The 16,536-nt window shown below is 40.0% G+C and overlaps 1 protein-coding gene and 1 non-coding gene across 5 annotated transcripts in view; both read left to right on the top strand.

The window, feature by feature from the left end:
* XPNPEP3 (X-prolyl aminopeptidase 3) overlaps positions 1-15,927 on the top strand; it is a 49,862-nt gene extending 33,935 nt beyond the window's left edge. For 3 of the 4 annotated variants that reach the window (XM_045554832.1, XM_045554833.1, XM_045554835.1), the window contains 6 exons: positions 1,977-2,039; positions 2,908-3,021; positions 5,646-5,731; positions 12,300-12,480; positions 13,898-14,018; positions 15,650-15,927. In XM_045554832.1, coding sequence (XP_045410788.1) covers positions 1,977-2,039; positions 2,908-3,021; positions 5,646-5,731; positions 12,300-12,480; positions 13,898-14,018; positions 15,650-15,816 — 732 coding nt within the window. In that variant the 3' untranslated portion in view covers positions 15,817-15,927. Of the gene's footprint in view, positions 1-1,976; positions 2,040-2,907; positions 3,022-5,645; positions 5,732-12,299; positions 12,481-13,897; positions 14,019-14,275; positions 14,577-15,649 lie in introns of all 4 variants that reach the window. The other variant, XR_006735945.1, reaches the window with a different exon arrangement.
* LOC123640919 lies at positions 7,552-7,683 on the top strand. The gene has a single exon (XR_006736147.1). It is a non-coding gene; the product is annotated as a small nucleolar RNA SNORA42/SNORA80 family (small nucleolar RNA).
* Positions 15,928-16,536: the final 609 nt, after the last annotated feature.

Below are 16,536 nucleotides of genomic sequence, written 5' to 3'. Positions count from 1 at the left end.
GCCTCAGCCTCCCAAAGTGCTAGGATTACAGGCGTGAGCCACCATGCCCAGCCGGTTTGTTTGTTTTTGAGACAGGGTCTCACTCTGTTGCCCGGGCTAGAGTGCAGTGGGGTGTGATCACAGTTTACTGCAATCTCAAACTCCTGCTGAGGCAGGAGGATCACCTGGGCTTAAGTGACCCTCCTACCTCAGCCTCCTGAGTAGCAGGGACTACAGGTGCAACCCACCATGCCCGGCTAATTTTCTTAATTTCTCTTGTCATATTTTATATATCCATGTAAGCTAATCAGAATCTTTTTGGAACAAGGTAGAATGAATTACAAACATAAATGCTTAGAAAAACAGAAAACACACACATAAGGTGTGGCTATCACAGAGAATTAATAAAAGTGTTTATACTATAGACCAAAGGTTCTCAATTGGGGAAAATTTTGTCCCCTATGGTAGTAGTCTCCAACGTTTTTGGCACCAGGGACCGGTGTCATGGAAGACAGTTTTTCAACGGACTGGGATAGGGGGTGGTTTGGGGATGATTCAAGTGCATTACATTTATTGTGCAGTCAAACCTCTCTGCCAATGATAATCTGTATTTGCAGCCGCTCCCCCGTGGTAGCATCACCACCTCAGATCATCAGACATTAGATTCTCATAAGGAGCACACAACCTAGATCCCTCGCATGCACAGTTTCCACTAAGGTTCATGCTCCTATGAGAATCTAATGCTGCTGCTGATCTGACAGGAAGCAGAACTTGTGTGATGATGCTAGTGATGGGGAGCAGCTGTAAATACAGATGAAGCTGTCCTCCCTCGCTCGCCTGCTGCTCACCTCCTGCTCTGTGGCCTGGTTTCTAACAGGCCATGGTCTCCTCAGCCCAGGGGTTGGGGATCACAGCCCTTGGGGACATTTTGGCGATGTCTGGCTGTCACATTTGGCATCCTACGTTGAGCAGGACAGCCCTCCCACAACAAGGAATTATCTGGCCCTAAATGTCTATAGTACTAAGGTTAGGAAATCCTGCTGTAGACCAGACTGTTCAATCCATAATTTCTGGTATTTTGTGCTTCTATAACAATTATCTGAGACTATGTCGTGTATAAAATATAGAAATTTGGCCAGATGCAGTGGCTCACGCCTGTAATCCTAGCACTTTGAGAGGCTGAGGCAGGAAGATTACTTGAGTCCAGGAGTTCAAGACCAGCCTGAGCAAGACCCCATCTCTACAAAAAACAGAAAAATTATCCAGGCTTGGTGGCACACGCTAGTAGTCCCAGCTACTCAGGAGGCTGAGACAGGAGGGTCGCTTGAGCCCATGAGTTTGAGGTTGCAGTGAGCTATGATCATGCCACTGCACTCTAGCCTGGCCCACAGAGAGACCCTGTTTCCAAAAGAAAAAAATAGAAATTTGTTTCCTCACAGTTCTGGAGGCTAGGAAGTCCATGATAAGGCACAGGCAGGATCCGTGTCTGATGAAGGCTCATTCCTCATAGCTGGTACCATCTAGGTGTCCTCACATGGCAGAAGACAGAAAAACAGGAGGGGCAGAACTGACTCCCTCAAGCCCTTTTGTAAGGTCGCTAGTCCCATCCATGAGGGCAGAGCCCTCATATTTAATCACGTCCCAAAAGGCCCCACCTATTAATACTACCACAGTAGAGATTAAGTTGCAACCTGAATTTTGGAGGGACACATCAAACCACAGCAGTTTTTATGTTGCTTATTCCAGCATTTAGCATATATTCTGAGTGTGGAAAAGTTGAGTGCCTTTCCACTAAGTCTGTCATCAGTCAATATTCCTGAAAGCAGTATTTTTTCCCTTCAGAAATGTGTATTATTATGCCCACTGAGTCACAACTTCAGGTTGACAAAATTGTAATGAGATGTACTTTTCATTTGACCTCCAGTATTTTGAATGTTTGAGTAAGCAACGTAGTTAGAATGAGACTGTGTTCTTTTCGTCATCCTTTCTCTTTACAGGCTTTCATTGAGACCATGTTCGCCAGTAAAGCCCCTGTGGACGAAGCCTTTCTTTATGCTAAGGTGAGCTTCAGATGGTTGGAAAAGTCTTGTTGGAGGGGAATGTGTAGTGATTTTATTGATTTGCAGATGGCATACAGTCAGCTTTCATGGTAGTGACCAGCATGTCATTGGAGAGGATTTAGTTCTCAAATATCACTGGTAATTTATTAGATGAGTCTCAAACATGCAATGCTACAATTAAAGGAATGACATTGCAAAGTAGAACAGATGAACACAGGAAGACTTAACTATGTGAGGTGAGAAGAGTAATACTGTTTAGATAAATCCAAAGGAAGAGGCTGAGTTAGTGCTATAGAAAGTGGCAGATACTCGCCAGCCTCCAGCCCCATCCTAGAACATAGTGAAATTAGTAGGATTGACAATTTGCCTAGCATCCTTTTTCACTTTTTTGGAGCATTTAGGTTAGTAGCTATTTAAAAGGTTAAAATTAGTAATTTAGGGCTGTTAAAAAGGTGAACCATATTTCTGTGTTTACCTAAATAAGAATAAGCAAACAATAATGTTACATGTTTATATCTCTGGACTCAGCCTTCATCATAGGTTTCCTGTGTCCCCTTCTGGACTTTATTTGAAAATTGTGGGAAATACAGAGAACAATAAGGAGAAAAGAACACATTTAATAATAGGGTTGAATACAGGATTCGTGGGAGTAAAAAAAGATGTATAGCATACATAGGTTATAGTACATGGGGTAAGAATAAAAGAAATGGACTGAAATTACAACGTGAAATGTTTGGTTAGACATGAATAGCTTTCCAGTAGTGACCTAAGGTAAGTACTGGTATGGAAGTGTGGCCTGTTGAAGAGAGCCTGGACTGGGCAGCCCTATAGAAATGCTTTAGTCATACTTTACTGTTCTTTTTCACAGTTTGAATTTGAATGCCGAGCTCGTGGCGCAGACATCTTAGCCTACCCACCTGTGGTTGCTGGTGGTAATCGGTCAAACACTTTGCACTATGTGAAGAATAATCAACTCATCAAGGTACATGAAATGCCTTTCAGTGCTACTCCCACTAAGTCCAGATGACCTAGTAGAAAACTGCTAATTCCATGGTCCCCTGACCTTCACCTTTCAAAAATTAACTGCCGTTTTAAAAGCACTTTATTATTGTAAAATGGTTTTACAGACATTATGTCATTTTATTCTCACATTAGCCGTTAGATAGGAGCAATTATTGTTATGCCTATTCAGTAGATGAAGAAAATAAACTTTAAAAAAAAAATGAAGGAACTCATTAGTGCAGAACCAAATATTCTACTCTAAAACCTCTGCTCATTTCATTTATAACACTGTCCTTTCTAAGGACTTGTGATGACAACAGTGGGCCTAGAATATTTTGGTGGGAGCAGAAGGATTTTAATAAAACCTTATTTGCCAGATGCGGTGGCTCACACCTGTAATCCTAGCACTCTGGGAGGCCGAGGCAGGAGGATCGCTCGAGGTCAGGAGTTCAAGACCTGCCTGAGCAAGAGCGAGACCCCCGTCTCTAATAAAAAAATAATAGAAAGAAATTAGCTGGACAACTAAAAATATATGTATATAAAAAATTAGCTGGGCATGGTGGCGCATGCCTGTAGTCTCAGCTACTTGGGAGGCTGAGGCAGTAGGATTGCCTGAGCCCAGGAGTTTGAAGTTACTGTGAGCTAGGCTGATGCCATGGCACTCTAGCCCGGGCAACAGAGTGAGACTTTGTCTTGAAAAAAGTGTTGCTGATTTAAACAAACAACAAAAATAAAACCCACTAATTATCATTCCTTATAGGAAATCTCTTTTTGCTTTGGCTGCTTTTAAAATCTCTCTTTGATACTCCCCAGTTTTATTGTATGTCTAACTTCAAATTTTTTTTTTTTTTTTTTTAGACAGAGTCTCACTCTGTTGCCTGGGGTACAGTGCAGTGGCATGATTATAGCTCATTGCAGCCTCAACCTCCTGGGCTTAAGTGATCTTCCTGCCTCAGCCTCCCAAAGTGCTAGGATTATAGGCATGAGCCACCATGGCCCACTAATTTTTCTTTTTTTGTTTTTTTTGGTGAGACAGAGTCTCTCTCTGTTGCCCGGGCTAGAGTGCCGTGGTGTCAGCCTAGCTCACAGCAACCTCAAACTCCTGGGCTTAAGGAATCCTTCTGCCTCAGCCTCCTAAGTAGCTGGGACTACAGGCATGGGCCACCATGCCCAGCTAATTTTCTTCTGTATAATTTTAGCTGTCCAGATCATTTCTTTCTATTTTTAGTAGAGATGGCGTCTCGCTCTTTCTCAGGCTGGTCTCAAACTCCTGACCTCGAGCGATCCTCCCGCCTTGGCCTCCCAGAGTGCTAGGATTATAGGCATGAGCCACCACACTTGGCCAATTTTTCTGTTTTTGGTAGAGACTTGGTATTGCCCAGGCTGGTCTCCACCTCCTGGGCTGAAGTGATCCACCTGCCTTGGCCTCTCAAAGTGCTAGGATTACGGGTATGAGCCACCACACCTGGCCTACAAATTTACTGTTATGTACATTTATGTAAATAAATTTATTTCTTCTTCCTGAATCTGTAGGTTCATGTCTTTCATCAGTTCTATAAAATTCTCAGACATTATCTCTTCACATATCATCTTTCCTACATTCTATTTAATCCTTAGAACTTCGAATAGATGTATGTTAGACCTTTTCATTCTGTTCTCCATAAAATAACTTCTCCTTCACACTTACCTTTGCCTTGCCTCTCTCTGTCATATTCTGACAGGTGATTTTCATGGGTCTGTCTTCAATGAAACTTAATTTTCTCTTCAGCTGTCTGTCTAATCTGCTTGCTTACCCCTACTCCCAGCTGTGTTTTCAGTTCTGGGTTGTCTTTTTGGAAGAAACAAATAGTCTTTTAAGTTATATAACGTCAACATTTCATAAAGTATATTTTTATCCAGGATCTGATTGTTTTCTTGCAGGAAATTTATTCCATTTTATTGCCAAAAACAAAAACCATATCCATTCTTCAAAGTTGCCATTACTATGTATGTACTCATTTAACCATTATCCTACTGTTTGCCAGATTTTGTACTTATTTAGATATGAGTAAGATGTGCTCTGTCTTCAAGAGCATAAATAGATAATTTCAGTATAATATGATATGTATTAAATTAGAGATATACCCAAAGTTATTTTCTTTCCCCACATATATTATGATAGAGAGCAGCAGGGGAAGTGATGTTCCAAAGTTAAAGGATTAAGGGTAATTGTGTTTGAATAAGGCCCTGGATACCAGCTTATGTAGGATTTTTTATGTATTTCTTTTTTATTCCCACAAAGCAAAGAGAAAGGGAGTTTTTAAAAATTAGTAGTGATAATAGTAAGATTTATGATGTGCTAATGTTTACACCTAGTAAGTCAAACCCAAGCTGTCTGGTTCCAAAGCCTATGCACTTAAACACTATGTAGTGTGACCATTCCTGAACCAATGCAAATTAATTTGAAAAGCTTAGATGCTGTTTCTTGTGAGAAGCAACCAGAGATTAGTCTCCTTTAAATTAGAGCTTTTTTTAAAAAAATAAAATAAAAGGTGTAATTTAAATTAGAAGAAACAATTTACAGTTATGATATTACCCACTTTAACTTATCTTACTTTGTTCCAGGAAGGGGAAATGGTGCTTCTGGATGGAGGTTGTGAGTCTTCCTGCTATGTGAGTGACATCACCCGCACCTGGCCTGTCAATGGGAGGTAAGGCATCTACAGAATAATGTATCCCACTGCTTTTTAGGAGTATAAGTTAGAATATGGATATATTTGGAAAAAATGACTATGGAAATATATACAGATCCCTTTAACTGTCTTTGAAAAGCTCTCGATTATTTTCTGAGATTGTCTTATTCATCCTGCCACAGGATCATTCACCTAGAAACAGCCAGTTAACTAACACACACAGACTTTTTTTTTTTTAAGAGATGGGGGGCCGGGCACGGTGGCTCATGCTTGTAATCCTAGCACTCTGGGAGGCCGAGGCGGGTGGATTGCTCGAGGTCAGGAGTTTGAGACCAGCCTGAGCTAGAGCGAGACCCCGTCTCTACTAAAAATAGAAAGAAATTATCTGGCCAACTAAAATATATATAGAAAAAATTAGCCAGGCATGGTGGCGCATGCCTGTAGTCCCAGCTACTCGGGAGGCTGAGGTAGTAATATCGCTTAAGCCCAGGAGTTTGAGGTTGCTGTGAGCTAGGCTGATGCCACAGCACTCACTCTAGCCAGGGCAACAAAGCGACACTCTGTCTCAAAAAAAAAAAAAAGAGAGATGGGGTCTTCTATATTGCCCAGGCTGGAGTGCATTCACTATTCATAGGTATGATCATAGAGCACTGCAGCCTCAAACAAATGTCCCCAAGTGATCCTCCTACCCCAGTCACCTGAGTAGCTGGGATTAAAGGGGCATGCCACCACACTTGGTTCATATACATTGTTTTAAAAATAAATTTGACTTTTTTTTTTTCTCATTACAAAAGTAATAAGTAGGTTATAGTAGAATACTTTGGTTGGATTAACCCTCCACAGATAATAATTATAAAATCTGGACAAAATACTAAAAAACAACTGTCTAAAGACACTACAGAGTTTCCAGAAACAGGCAAAAACTTTACAAAAACTTTACTTTCTCCTTGAAAGAAGAACTGTAATGAGTAAATTTAGTAGTTCGAGCTTTGTGCCTGAGAACATTTCGGAATCCACACAGCTTGGGCAGCAGAAAGCCATAGGTTGGTTGTTTTTTTGTTGGTGGTGGTGTTTTTTTTGGGGGGCCAGGTGTTGCCAAAGACAGAGACTTGCTCTGTTGCCTGGGCTAGCCCGAGCAACATAGCAACACCCCATCTTTACAAAAAGTAAAAAAATTAGCCAGCATGGTGATATACACCTGTACTCCCAGTTACTCAGGAGACTGAGGCAGGAGGATCACTTGAGCCCCAAGAGTTGGAGGTTACTGTGAGCTATGATCATGCCACTACACTCTAGCTTGGGTAACAGTAAGACCCTATCTCTAAAAAACATAAAAAATTAAATTAATTAAATATGAAAGCAAAAATAAATAAAGTAGCTATTATAGATATAGCCACAGACTTAAAGAAAGATATAGGCATAATGAGTGAACAGATGGAGAATCTCAGTGAGAAATAGAAACTGTATAAAGAAACAAGGATTCTGGAAAGATGAGAACAGCAGTATAGTTTTTCAATCTTTCCAAATTGTCAAATAAAAATATAGCAACTAGATAGCAAAACTAAACAGTAGGTAATAGGGTATCATAACAAACCTCAAAATTCATAAACATTCAGTCCATACCAGTATGCAATTGGCAAAATCCAGACTGTGATAAACTCTGTGTGTCAAACAGCCCGGATTCTTTAACAGATAAATTACAAGGAAATGGAGGCAGATCCTGTTATCTAAAAGAGATTTAAAAGGCATATCAAATTTATATTAAATGAGCAGGAGGAAAATTATCTTGGGATGCATATTTGAATGATAAAAATATTTTTAAAAACACAAGGAATGATGTATAGGTTTGGATTTATGGCAGGCCCGTCCCCCTGGGCCTCATAGTGCCCCATGCCAGAACAAACTGTGGCCCCAAACCATTGCCTGGCCTGTGCCCATTGGCTGCTGGTACTGAAGTGGGTTGCACAATGGAAAAAGAAAAAAAAACACAAGCAATGGGGAGTAACTGCTAACAGATATAGGATTTTTAGAGGGGTGGTAATGAAAATGTTCCAAAATTAGATAATGGTGATGGTTGCACAACATTGAATATACTAAAATCCATAGAATGTGTGCTTTTTAAAGTGAGTGAATTTTATGGTATATGAATTAAATTTTAATAAAAATGATAAACATGTACACAAAAATTAAAAAACATAAGAAAGTGATTACTGTAAAAGTTAGGATAATGGTTATTTATTGGGGGGATTGTCATTGTTATGGGACACACAGGGCTTCTGGGATAGTTAGCCAAGTTTTTTTTTTTAATCTGACTGGTGTTGGCTTTATAATAATTTCATAGGGTTTATATTTGATTTGTTTGGCTTTCTGTATGTTTTGTTTTACAATAAAAATATACTTTTTAATGTTTAAGTGGAAATTTGAAAGGTGAGAAGGACAATAACTGAAATGGAAAATTCACTAGGTGGACTTAAAAATAGATTGGTAACAGAAGTTAGTGAACTTGAACATAAATAGAAATTATCCAGTTGAAAGAATAGAAATATATTGTAGAAAAATGAATAAAATGTCAAAGACCTATGAGACATTTTCAAGCAATCTAACACATCTATTTGAAGTCCCAGACGTTGAAAAAAAAGAAGGTTGCCTAAGCCCAGGAGTTTGAGGCTACAGTAAGCTGTGGTTGCACCGCTGCACTCCAGCCTGGGCAGCATGGCAAGACTGCACTCCAGCCTGGGCAGCATGGCAAGACCCTGTCTCTAAAAAAAGAAAAAAAGATCAGAAACAAGAGAAGAATGCCCACTGTCCCCACTTCTGTTTAACTTTGTAATAGAGGCCCAAGCCTGGGCAGTGTGGCAAGCAAGAGAAATAAAAAGCATAAAGATTGGAAAGAAGGGAGTAAAAATGTCCCTATTTACAGATGACATGATTGTTTCCATTATAAATCCTAGAGATCAACAAAAGAAATGAATTTATTTTAGCAAGATCTCAGATACAAGGTAAATATAAAAACATCAATCTAAATTTCCATAAACTGGCCAGACGCTGTGGCTTATGCCTGTAATCCGAGCACTTTGGGAGGCTGAGGCAGAGGGATCGCTTGAGGCCAAGAGTTTGAGACCGGCTTGGCAACACAATGAGACCCATCTCTACTGGGAAAAAAAATGAGCCGGCTTGGCAACACAATGAGACCCATCTCTACTGGGAAAAAAAATGAGCCAGCTTGGCAACACGGTGAGACCCATCTCTATTGGGAAAAAAATTAGTCAGACACATGTAGTCTCAGGTACTTGGGAGGCTGAGGTAGAAAGAGCCCCTGAGCCCAGGCATTCGAGGTCACAGTGAGCTATGATCAGGCTACTGCACTTTGGCCTATGCAACAGAGTGAGACCCTGTCTCTATAACAAAAAAAAAAAAAAGGTAAATTTCCATAAACTAGCAAACAAGCAAATTGGAATATGAAATCTTTTGAGAATTTCATTTACCATATCATCAAAAAACATAAAATACTTAGGACTAAATCTCAAAATTCTCAACACTGAAAACTACAAAACATTACTGGGCCGGGCGCGGTGGCTCACGCCTGTAATCCTAGCCCTCTGCGAGTCCGAGGCGGGTGGATCGCTCGAGGTCAGGAGTTCGAGACTGGCCTGAGCGAGACCCCGTCTCTACTAAAAATGGAAAGAAATTATCTGGCCAACTAAAAATATATGTAGAAAAAATTAGCCGGGCATGGTGGCGCATGCCTGTAGTCCCAGCTACTCGGGAGGCTGAGGCAGGAGGATTGCTTAAGCCCAGGAGTTTGAGGTTGCTGTGAGCTAGGCTGACACCACGGCACTCACTCTAGCCCGGGCAACAAAGTGAGACTCTATCTCAAAATAAATAAATAAATAAATAAAAATTAAAAAAATAAAAATAAAATAAAAAATAAAACATTACTGAAAGAAACTAAAGACTAAAGAAGTGGAGAGATATTTCATCTTCATGAATTGGGAGATGAAATACTGTAAGGTTGTCCTTTTCCCCCAAATTAATCTGTAGACTGAACATGATCTCCATCATCATCCCTATAAGCCTTTTTTTGTAAAAATTGACAAATTGATAATAAAATCTTTATGGAAATGCAATGGACCTAGAATAAGCAAAACAATCTTGGAAAGTAGAAAAAAACTTAAGGATTTAAACTACCCTCAAGATTTATTATAAAGTTACAGTAATCAAGACAATAATACAGTGTCAACATAGGCATAAGTAGATGGAATGGAATAGAGAATCCATAAATAGACTCCACTTATATAGTCAATTCATTTCAGATGAAGGTGCTAAAGCCTTCTGGGAAGGAAAATCTTTTCAACAAGTGATGCTGGAACACTGGATATCTACATTAAAAAACAAAGCTCAACCCCTATCTCACACCATATACAAAAATTACTATGAGATGGAATATAGAACTAAATATGAAAGCTAAATTTTTTTTTTCTTTTCTGAGACAGGGTCTCATTCTGTCACCCAGGCTGGAGTGCAGTGGCATCATCATAGTTCACTATAACCTCAAACTCCTGGGCTCAGGCAATCCTACTGCCTCAGCCTCCCAAGTAGCTGAGACTACAGGCGCTCACCACCACACCCAGCTAAATTTTCTATTTTTTGTAGAGAGGGTGTCTTGCTCTTGCTCAGATTGGCCTTGAACTCCTGACCTGTTGTTCTTGATTAGGCAAAACTAAGGCGAAAATAATCACAACAGTATTTGCCTCTGGGATTAGGGGTACTGATTATAAATTGTCACAAGGAAACTTTCGAGGGAGATAGAAATATTCTGTATAATGATAGGGGTAGGGATAGGGATATGCATCAGTCACCATTCTCCAGAGAAACAGGAGCAATAGGCTGTGTGTGTGTATGGATGGATGGATGGATGTGTGTGCATAGGTAAGTAGATAGATAGATGATAGTTTGATTGATTTTAAGGAATTGGCTCATGCAATTGTGGGGGCTGGCATGTCTGACTTTTATAGAGGAGGCTGGCAAGCTGGATACTCAAGCAAGAGTTGATGTTGCAGTCTTGAGTCCAAGAATCTATAGGCCAAGCTGGAAACTTAGGCAAGATTTATATTCAGTCTTGAGGCAGAATTCCTTCAGTATACTAAGGCAGTTCTGGCATTTGAGTTCATTTGTTGTAGGCTCCCTTTTGGTCCATGTCTCAGCCAACCAACCAACCAAACTGTTAGAGCCTTGCTGAGCCCTAGAGCTGCAACATTGAGTCTAGAATCTCTGCTTAGTGGACCCATATCAATAAATTAGGCCTGATTCAACTTTATGTTCTTTCTACCATTATCTTACACTGTAAATATCCATTCCCACGCATATTCTCAGATTTTTGTCTGCATAAATTGGAAAAATCATGCAGTTCTTTTTGGGCTATAGTACACCTTCTCATGGGTCATACTTTGTCCTAGCCTTTTGGGGCCGTCTGAGACTTGAATCTAGCTATAGGTCTATAAGCAACCACCTCAAGGAAATTACCTGTAGGTTGTCAGGCAAAACAGGGTTAACTTTCTCAGATGGGGGTGGAAGGGCTGCTTCTACTGGCAAAGAAGACTCAGCAGAATGTACGAGTTCATTGTCCCCAGCTTCAACAGGATTGGTACACCCATTTGTCAAACTACAGCCCAGATTTGTGCATTTCAGTGTAGGTAATTTTTTTTTTCAGCCGAGTAGGTAAATTTTATGTTAAAAAATAACTGTTAAAAAATAATTATTTGGTAATCGTATGGTGGGGTACAGATAGGTGCATTTATAGGTGGTATAATCATAACAGTGTTGATAATGGTTGAACATAGGAGATGGGTACATAGGTATTCATTATACTATCCTATTGTTATATTTAACCATTCTTCTTTTAGGCAACATTCAGTTTTTTTGAATTTCAAATACTTTCTTAGGATGGATTCTTAGAACAGAATTATAAGTTCAAATTATATGACCATCTTTAAGGCCTTTGATTTAATTGGTTATACTAATTCATACTCCCATCAACAGTGAGAATACATATCATACATCATCCCAGCTCACTGTTCTCTCATTTTACCCCCATGATTGCTAAAGAAATTGTTATTTTAAGGACACTTAAATACTAGTAAGTAATAGCCAGGGTGTTGATATTAATAGTTTGTCCCATGATATCTGCTTCACCTATCAGAAGTGGATCCCTAGGCTTTCCTTCCTCTTTTTTTTTTTTTTTTAATGGTGATCTATATCATGTGGGATTAGAAAGGTTCAAGGGTGAGCCTGGTCTGGCCCTCTGACTGCATTCATGGCTATGTACATCTTCTAGCTTGACCTCGTAAGTATCTGCTGACCATCTGAAGGAGAAACTGTTGCTGCTCCAGCTTGAAGGACTATTGCTCTTCCTCTTGAGCCTCTAGGGCATGATTAAGGTCCTGTTAGTAATGATATTGGTACTTATTAAACATCAAAAATGCCCCATCATCATCCTCTTGGAGTTTTTCTGATCAAACTTAGAAGCAAACTTACTGTTAATATCAGATTATGCTAAATTCAAGTTCTTTGGTTTTCCTGTCCCCAGGTTCACTGCACCTCAGGCAGAACTCTATGAAGCTGTTCTAGAGATCCAGAGAGACTGTCTGACCCTCTGCTTCCCTGGGACAAGCTTGGAGAACATCTACAGCATGATGCTGACACTGATAGGACAGAAACTTGAAGAGTTAGGGATCATGAAGAATGTTAAAGAAAATAATACCTTCAAGGTACTTCACTTCTCTTGACCCCAGTTCTCAAGAACACCTAACATGCTGCTAGGTTTTTACCCTAAATAAAGCTATTAGATTTAGGTAATGGTCTTTGCAGCTTGTCATCTGTAAGAGGAGCTTAGCTTTAACATAGATTAAAACAAAAGAAGTCAGTACTTATTTCTCCCAGAAGATGGCAGCACATTCTGATTCATTGGATACTGCGGTATTAACTCAATATTCAGAAAACATAAAATGAAGTATGGTGCGGACAGGGTGGAAAAGGACAAAAAATGAGAAGTTAACTCTTAATCCTTTTGTGGTGATTCTGGAGGTTGATGGGGAGGTTGCTTCAGTAACATCATTGAAACTTCAACACTATGCCCAAGACAACATCTTTAGTGAATTTTTTCTGCATGCAAAATGTTATTGTTCAGTAAAAATGTAAAACCTCAGCTTAAAAATTAAGATGCTAGGTGGTCAAGCTGGACAGACCATTGGGCATCTCCCACCTCCAAGTTTAGGCTGCCAGGACTTCTGTTATCAATAAAAAAGAAGCTATAGGCCGGGTGTGGTGGCTCACACCTGTAATCCTGGCACTTTGGGACACCAAGGTGGAAGGATCACTTGAGGCCAGGCATGGTGGCACACACCTATAGTCCCAGCCACTCAGGAGGCTGAGGCAGGAGGACACTTGAGCCCAGGAGCTTGAGGTTGCAGTGAGCTGTGATCACACCACTGCGCTCTAGCCTGGGCTATAGAGGCTCAAAAAAAAAAAAAAGAACAAGAGAAGAAGTAGTAGCTATAAATTCCCTTTTTCTCAGGCTGACAAATCTTCAGTTAACTGTTAGAAATATCCAAGCTGGTAAATGCCCGATAATTATGCCTACTCTACAAGTTGCCGTGAAATACTTGGGGCCTCCTAAGTAGGCTTCCTGAGAGGTATATGTGAACACTGGAAAAAAAACTCTAACAATCATTCTCCCTTCCCCAAGAAGAGAGATTTTTTTCAAGAGAGGGTCTTGCTATGTTGCCTAGGCTAGAGTACAGTGGCACAATCATAGTTCACTGTAACTTGCCCAGTCTCAAGCGGTCCTCCTGCTTCAGCCTTAAGTGGTAGGATTACAGGTATGAGCCACCATGTCCAGCCAAGATTGTCATTTGAGACAGTCATTGCTGGGATTACCCAAATCAGCATGTATGTAGTACATTAAATATTGGCAAATTAGTTAGAATGCAGTTGGCAGAATTGCATACAAAAGGTAGCAATTTATCAGACTTCTTAAGCATTAGCCCAAGGGTAGGTTAAACCTAAGTGGCAATACCATGGGGGAGATATTAACACATATCTCACTAATTTATATATGCCCAACTTTCCCCTTAAGGGATCTAATAATACTATGCTCTAATAATACTGTAGTAATACCTTTTTCAGGCTGCTCGAAAATACTGCCCTCATCATGTTGGCCATTACCTTGGGATGGATGTGCATGACACTCCAGACATGCCCCGTTCCCTCCCTCTGCAGCCCGGGATGGTGATCACAATTGAGCCAGGTAAGGAGAGGTGTTATAATAATAGTATGACATAAACATTGTTTATTTTTACCTGAACCAACATAATTAAATTAGAAGAGACTGGGGGAAAAAAATCTCTCCAGTGGAGAAGATACTCATTTTAGATTTATCTTTAGCTTTCTTATTTAACATCACACAGTTTGTTTAATTTGACTCCTTCAATAAACAACAGATGGAGTATACTTTATATAAGTAGATATTAAGAAATGGATCTTTTTTAATCCTGCCTTTGCCAGGGCCATTTTGTCCTGGTCTCTCGTTTAGTACTGGTAGACCACGAAAGCCTCCAGAGCCCTGGTGCTCGCATGCTGAGAGACACACAGATGCACCATGCTCCAGTTGCAACACCTCTGCAAGCTGTACTGAACTACTCTGCAAGCTGTACTGAACTACCCAGCACAACCCTAATCCTTAGTATGCAACTTGTTCCTCACAAGCTTCAGAGAAAGCTGACAATCGAACAGATTACCTGACTTGAATGATACCAGGTGTTGGGCAGCATTCAGAAGAGAAGTGGTGGCCACAGTGAACTTGAAGGTTGATGTTACACGAGTTGATTGTTAAACACTAATGCAAGTTTTGTCATAAAAACAGGTCTCAATTTTAGATTCAAATATTTTAATCACTAAATTATATAAATTATGGCTGGGAAATATCTTTTATACAACTGTTTGAACCCAGTCATACATTGCTCTCTGTGGCCTTAGATACCATTTATTTCAATCTAGTTGGTACCTGGGTACTTCCTTAAACTTTGACTACATTTTCCCTGGTCTTTTTCATTTTATCACGGACCAGTATCTGTGAGTAGAGTGGAAGAAGGTTACATTTCTTTAATATGAAAAGACCTGGTGTCTGTCTAACTTCATGGTTAGGAAGGGTACTGAGGCTCCTAGATTTTTCTAAATGTGCGTTAAAGTCTTTCTGTTTCTCTCTTATTTTACATTATGTACATCAGTTATAGCTTATTTGAGAGGGGAAAAAATCTTTATAATCATTTCTGGTTGTTAAGGCTAATAATCCCTAAATAAATATTTTAATAAATTTTAAGTACATTTTGTGTTTATTTTCACAAAGTGCCTTTTTGCAGGTGACTAAGGCAGAGGAAGAATATACTTATATAATCTGCTGGTTCCCACCGTATATTGACATACTCATAAGTTAAGTAACTTTAGGGGCCTGCTTGAGCCACCAGCATATGACAGAATCACGATCAACATTATGATAGTTGTATGGAGCCTATAGTCTAATATACAAAATAACTATAATAATAATTCTAGTAGTGATAGTCAACATTTACTGACCATTATGTACTAGGCATTTTCATATGTATTATCTCATTTAATCCTCACAACTCTTGTTACGTAGGTGCTGCTAAGATCCAATATTAAAGACAAGGAATTTTGACCAGGCACAGTGGCTCACACCTGTTATACTAGCACTTTGAGAGGCTGAGGGGGGAGGACTAATTAAGGCCAGGAGTTCAAGACCAGCCTGAGCGAGACCTGATCTCTAGGAAAAAAAAAAAAGATGGAGAAGTTAACTTACTTTCCCCAAGTCACCCAGTTACTCTCATTGCTGAACAGCACATTCTTCTTTCTACTTCCCAGGCATTTATATTCCGGAGGATGACAGAGATGCCCCAGAGAAGTTTCGGGGTCTTGGTGTACGAATTGAGGATGATGTAGTTGTGACTCAGGACTCGCCTCTCATCCTTTCTGCAGATTGTCCCAAAGAGATGAATGACATTGAACAGATATGCAACAGGGCCTCTTGACCTTCATCACAGCCAACATGCATCTCAGGTTCAAGAGGGTGTGCGCTGGCTTCCCTGCACACGTGCTAAGTGCCTCTGTGTGTACGCTTATACACGTGTTCCATTTGGGAGTGTGCAGCAGCTCTATGAATGTATATAATGATGTATGTACGGTTTTTTAAGTAAATAGAAATCTAGAAAAATGAAGTTTTGAACAGTATGTTACTGCAGCTTTAGTAACATTAATTCAGTAGAATTAAGGACCTGAGCAAGTTTGATTTTTTTTAACATAAAGAAAAGTTTTGGTTATATATGTCCATGCATTCCAATTAACACATTTAAACATACAGAAAATTTTCTTCTTGGTTTCGGGTCCTTCCCTTCCTGCACTTTTGCAAGATCCACCTAATATCATAAGATGTTTGTTTGATGCCTGTATTTTTAGCTAATCACCACGGTCTCTGCCTATGCTAAAAGCCATCTGCCAGTGATTGTGGGTGACCAGTACATACCTTCCACAACCCCTCCCTACCTACTCCAGATCCTGCATATCTACTAGAGCCACATGAGCCCTTAGGGGCACTGGTGTCCTGTAATCTTGCCATTCAGCCACAGTCCAGATTCTAGCAACACTAGCTCTCAAACAAAACAGTTTTCAGCGTTTCTTGCCATTTGGTTGCCTTAGGCGGGGCCTGTAAAGTATTTAGATTCTTGATAAGGAAGGAAATGGAAGAGAAAGAA

Source organism: Lemur catta, chromosome 6 (assembly GCF_020740605.2).
Source record: "Lemur catta isolate mLemCat1 chromosome 6, mLemCat1.pri, whole genome shotgun sequence".
Lineage (NCBI taxonomy): Eukaryota > Metazoa > Chordata > Mammalia > Primates > Lemuridae > Lemur > Lemur catta.
This window is presented reverse-complemented; position numbering and strand designations above follow the sequence as displayed.